The sequence below is a fragment of the Cricetulus griseus genome, chromosome 7, assembly GCF_003668045.3.
Source record: "Cricetulus griseus strain 17A/GY chromosome 7, alternate assembly CriGri-PICRH-1.0, whole genome shotgun sequence".
NCBI classification, from domain to species: Eukaryota; Metazoa; Chordata; class Mammalia; order Rodentia; family Cricetidae; genus Cricetulus; species Cricetulus griseus.
This window is the reverse complement of record NC_048600.1, coordinates 129111324-129116029: the sequence shown is the minus strand read 5'-3', so window position 1 is coordinate 129116029 and position 4706 is coordinate 129111324. Positions and strand designations below refer to the sequence as shown.

The 4706-nt window shown below is 57.7% G+C and overlaps 1 protein-coding gene across 2 annotated transcripts in view; it reads right to left on the bottom strand.

The window, feature by feature from the left end:
- Positions 1–1438: 1438 nt before the first annotated feature.
- Sphk1 (sphingosine kinase 1) overlaps positions 1439–4706 on the bottom strand; it is a 4156-nt gene continuing 888 nt past the window's right edge. The window contains exons 2-6 of one of the 2 annotated variants that reach the window (XM_027425586.2): positions 4001–4204; positions 3116–3268; positions 2943–3037; positions 2752–2867; positions 1439–2506 (exon numbers count right to left, since the gene is read on the bottom strand). In XM_027425586.2, coding sequence (XP_027281387.1) covers positions 1729–2506; positions 2752–2867; positions 2943–3037; positions 3116–3268; positions 4001–4010 — 1152 coding nt within the window. In that variant the 5' untranslated portion in view covers positions 4011–4204 and the 3' untranslated portion in view covers positions 1439–1728. The remainder of the gene's footprint in view (positions 2507–2751; positions 2868–2942; positions 3038–3115; positions 3269–4000; positions 4205–4706) is intronic. The other variant, XM_027425587.2, reaches the window with a different exon arrangement.

Genomic DNA, 4706 nt, shown 5'->3' with positions numbered 1-4706 from the left:
ACGCCTTTAATCCCAGCACTCGGGAGGCAGAAGCAGGTGGATCTCTGTGAGTTCGAGGCCAGCCTGGTCTACTCAGCGAGTGCCAGGACAGCTTCCAAAACAATACAGAGAAACCCTGTCTCGAAAAACCTTAAGCGGGCTCCACGCCTGTGCTGTGCCAAGACTGCCGGGCATCAGAGCCTTGGGAAGGACAGAGCCAGAACTGGACACTCACCGGGAACCTGTCAGTACCCTGCAGACATCATGAGTGCCTGGTGGGTCTGTGCATCCCAGGGCATCATTCATGTGGAGATGTGAATGCCTGCTGCTTATAATACCTGTATAAAGTGCTGCGTGATTAAACTTTTTTTTTACTTGCATTTTTGGGGGGCTGGCTCATTAACAAGACAAGGTGATACCATTAAACCTGCCTCTGCCATTCATTCAGGCGCTGTTGCCTTCTGTGTGCCCAGACCCACCTCCCATACCATTTCCCCAAGGGAGTCTGTGACACTGGGTCCTTCATCTGCAGTCCTGGGGTCTGTTGGGGGGGGGGCAGTGAGTATCCTGATGGCAGTCAGCTTCCAGATTCTGGGGGAGCCAACATCACAGCATCTAGCAATAGGTATCTGGGCTACCAGCCGGAATGGGGGCCCAGTTTGGGGATCGTCATCTACCCTTTTCCAGCTGCTTCGTCTGTTCATTGGGAAGGGCCAGGTGCCCTGGGTGAGCACTGTGTGAACTGATGCTGCCTGTCATTTTTAAGTTTGAAATTGTCAGAATCCCTTCCCTGAAGAGACTAGCAAGTCTTTCATAAGATCCCCTCAACAACTGGGAAGCCAGTGAGCTTTCTGGGCCTAGTTGCAGAGCATGGATGAGGGGTTAATTGCAGGAGCATAGGGGACTCCAGAGCAGTCACACTAGAAAGTCCACCCGGCATAGGTGATGGCTTCCCTGGAGCCACGCGGAAGGAATGCCCCCACTCCCACCCTGTTGATTATATGTTCTAGCACTTCCCATGACCACTTGGAATTAGGGCAGCATTGTATGTAAACGGCTGAGAGGACAGTCCAGCTTCTGGACAGGGCCTAGTCAGCAGGCTCACATTCAACAGGATCTGCATGCTGCTTCCCTGATGCTAACTCGGGAAGGATCTCCTGCTCCATCCATTCAGGGTGCCTACTGTTTGACTTCAGAGGTGGAGCACTGAGCCTGTCTTCCTTTGTGTAGGGTGGGGCAGCTGGCCAGGCTCTGGGGGCCTCTCCAACTGAAGGGGGTCTGATTATCAGTCCCTAATGAGTTGATGTGCCCAGCATGGACAAACATCACTGCCATGGGGGGTGTAACTGAAAAGTGCTTACACAGCATGCTGGAGACCCTGGGTTCGATTCATAGTACAATTCCAAGGCCTTGCTGGTGTAAGACCCCCACCCTCTTCCCAATCCCCAGGACAGGATCAGCAGGTTGGAAAAGTCACTTTATTTGGGTTTGATTCTCAGGGGAAGGGCACCAAGAGCAACGTTGAGTTGCCTTCTACATGCAACTGTCCAGCCAACGGGCTCTGGTCCAGCGTCTCATTCTAACATTTAGAGGGCAGAGCCTCTTTCCAAAACAGCCCCATCTTCCTGCTTTCTCTACAGAGTCCCCACCACCTCCATATGAGCTTTAGATCCCTTCCCATGGATGGATGCAGGAGAGGGCCCGATCTCAGTGTAGACATAGTAGACAAAGGCACAGAGAGCCAGGCAATCATAACGGCTCTGGAGGTGGCCTCTGCTGGGGCTCGCAGCTGGACGGGGCATCCCTACTCCCACAAACCATCCAAAAGTAGTTTGGGTGCACCTGGCCCTGCACAGCTTCACACAGCATCAGTTCTCCATCCACAGAAAACATGCCCCTCCGGGTCCTGGGCTCCAGGCGGAAGGCCACCACAGGAACGTGCACCAAGTATGGGCAGTTACACTCCATATGCTTGCCCTTCTGCATGGCCAGGAAGAGGCGCAGCAGCATGGCCCTGGACACCCCTGCACGCACATAGAACAGATGCATAACACCAGCCTCACAGCGGCCCATGGGTGCCACAAACATCTCCGTGCTCAGGTGGGTGTGCAGCAGTACCAGCACCAGAACAAAATCCTGTTCCGGCACCACAGTCCAGTGAGAGGGCACTGGCTCCTCCAGGGGAACAAGGTACGAGTCCACGGGGCCCTTCTGCGCCGGTTCAGGAGATGCAGGCATCTTAGAGGGAGCGTTTCCTACAGGAAGGTAGGCCAGTTGGCCCTGGTAGATTCTCAGGGTTGCTAGGCGAAAGATGGTCCCCACAGTGAAACGAAACTCCCCCAGGCGCCTGTACTTCTCACTCTCCAGGTCCACATCAGCGACGAAGCCCCAGGCCAGGCTGAGCACAGAATAGAGCTGCAGTCCAGACGCGGTGCGCAGCGACAGCAGGTTCATAGGTGACAGGTGCCGGCGGCACAGTAGCAGTGTGCAGTTGATCAGGAGGTCTTCGTTAGTCACCTGCTCGTACCTGCAAGGTTAAAGGTCAGACGGGGCAGAGCAGGAGCCCCCACGCAACCTCTTTTTATTTCTTTTGGGGAGTGGGGGCTAGCAAAGCAACAGTGGTCCCTGGGGCACTGTTTGTAGCAGCAGATGGAGACTCTAGGACCAGTAAACTGAGCCTAAGGCTCCAGAAGAAAACGTGGAGCTTCCCACGGGAACTTGGAAAACCTGGTGGTAGTGGACATGACACCCACGGGCACCCTCAGCTCTCACCCAGCATAGTAGTTCACGGAAGCTGCCAGTGCGTTGCCAGAGCCTCCGGGGAGGCTACACAGGGGCTTCCGGATGGCAGTCTCCCAGTCAGGCCGTTCCATGAGCCCGTTCACCACCTGTTAAAGCAGAGTGGCCTCAGCCCAGGAAACACCATCCTGACCCTCTGGGCCATCGTCGAGCTTAGCCCTTACCTCATGCAGTAGACCATCGCCGGACATGACCACGAGGGCATCCCAGGGATCCAGTTCCTCTGCACACACCAGCTCCCTGGCATGGTTCTGCCGCTCTGGGGGAAGATTTGATGTTCTCAGAGCTGGTTTTCTGGCAGAAGATGCTCCCTTCACACCCTGGGCACAGTACTCACCAGTGAGCAACAGTTTGAAGGATACCTCAGCCTCCTCCAGGAGGGGCTGCACGAAGCTCCGGAAGAGCTGCAAAGCCTTCCCCTTGCCGCCCCGGGGGTTCAGCAACACCAGCACTCTGCAAGGCCGTGGGAGTAGTCCCCGAGGACAGCCTGCTACAGACAGACAGGTGGGGCTTGAGAGAGGACTCAGGAATTAAGAGCACTTGCTTCTCTGCTACAGGATCCAGGCTGAGTTCCAGCACCCGGATGGTGGTTCACAATGGTCCCAAACTCCAGTCCCAGGGATCCTACACCTTCTTGTGGCCTTCAAGGGCACCAAGCACACACGTGGTGCACATAGATAATCCATGCTATCAAAACACTCATACAGCCAGGTGGTGGTGGCATGCACCGTTAATCCCAGCACTAGAGAGGCAGAGGCAGGCGGATCTCTGTGAGTTTGAGCCAGCCTGGTCTACAGAGCGAGTTCCAGGACAGCCAGGACTACAAAGAAAAACCCTGTCTCAAAAAAAAAACAAAAAAGGAGGGGTGGGGGGAGGAGGAGGAGGAGGAGGAAGGAGAAGAGAGAAGAGAGGAGGAGGAGAAGAAGAAAAGGAGAGAATTATGGCAATGTCACAATCAGCCGCTAGAGGGCGGAAGAGAGCCGCAGTGCCATGAATGGAGGAACCCAATACTTGGGTAACTGACCAGCACAGTCCTGCTAAACAAGCGGCCTGCCACAGGTTGTCCCAGATGGGACAACTCCCTCGATACCTCTTCTTTGGCTCAGGGCCAGACGACTTGTGGCATCACAAGTTTCTGTCGAGCGACCCTAAGCTTTCTGTGGCCCATCATTTCCTGGGGAAAGGGATCCTTTAGCCTTTCGCAGACAGGTACCCCACAAACCTGGTTCCATAGCCAGGTCCCGGGGCTCCCGCTGACCAGGGGCCACCGGCGCTGTCCCGGCGGTGCCAGGGGTAACGGCGACTCCCGTCTTCAACTCCTTATCGGTGTTGCCCAGGAGGGTGTCTGGCGGCTGGCTGTGGGGCTCGCCCTCTCCACCTCCCTGGGCTGTGAGAGCGGCCCCGTCATTCCCCGAGGCGGCCAGATCTGAGGGACAGGAGGAGACAGTGTTGGCGGGGTTCGCGGCCTGGGCTCTATGCCTGTGGAGCAGGGTGCGCAGCCCGAGCTCCTGGCTCGCACAGGGAGCTGCCTGCTACGGACGGAGTCACGGAGCCCCACGGGCCCCGACGGCGCCCCACGTTCCAGGGGACTCTGGACTCCGGCCCGACGCATGAGTCAGTGACCCGTGGCTCCCTTCGTCGGGCCGGCTCTTCACCCCTTGGGGTTGCTTGGTTGGGGGGGGATTCCAGTTGCAAAAACTTCCCGGGGCCGGCATTGCGGGGCGCTCACTCTGGGACGAAGAACCGCCGCGGCCCCCGCCCCGACTCCGAAGCCGCCGGGTCTCCAAAGGCGATGCGCGCCGCGCGCTCGTGAGGACGGAGCCCGGGTCCCGCAGGAGCCAGCCCGGGCTGCACGGGCCCACGGCCGCCTTCGGCCCCGCCGGAGCGCGAGTGCCCCGAGGCAGCAGGCAGGCTGCGGGCCTCCCCGC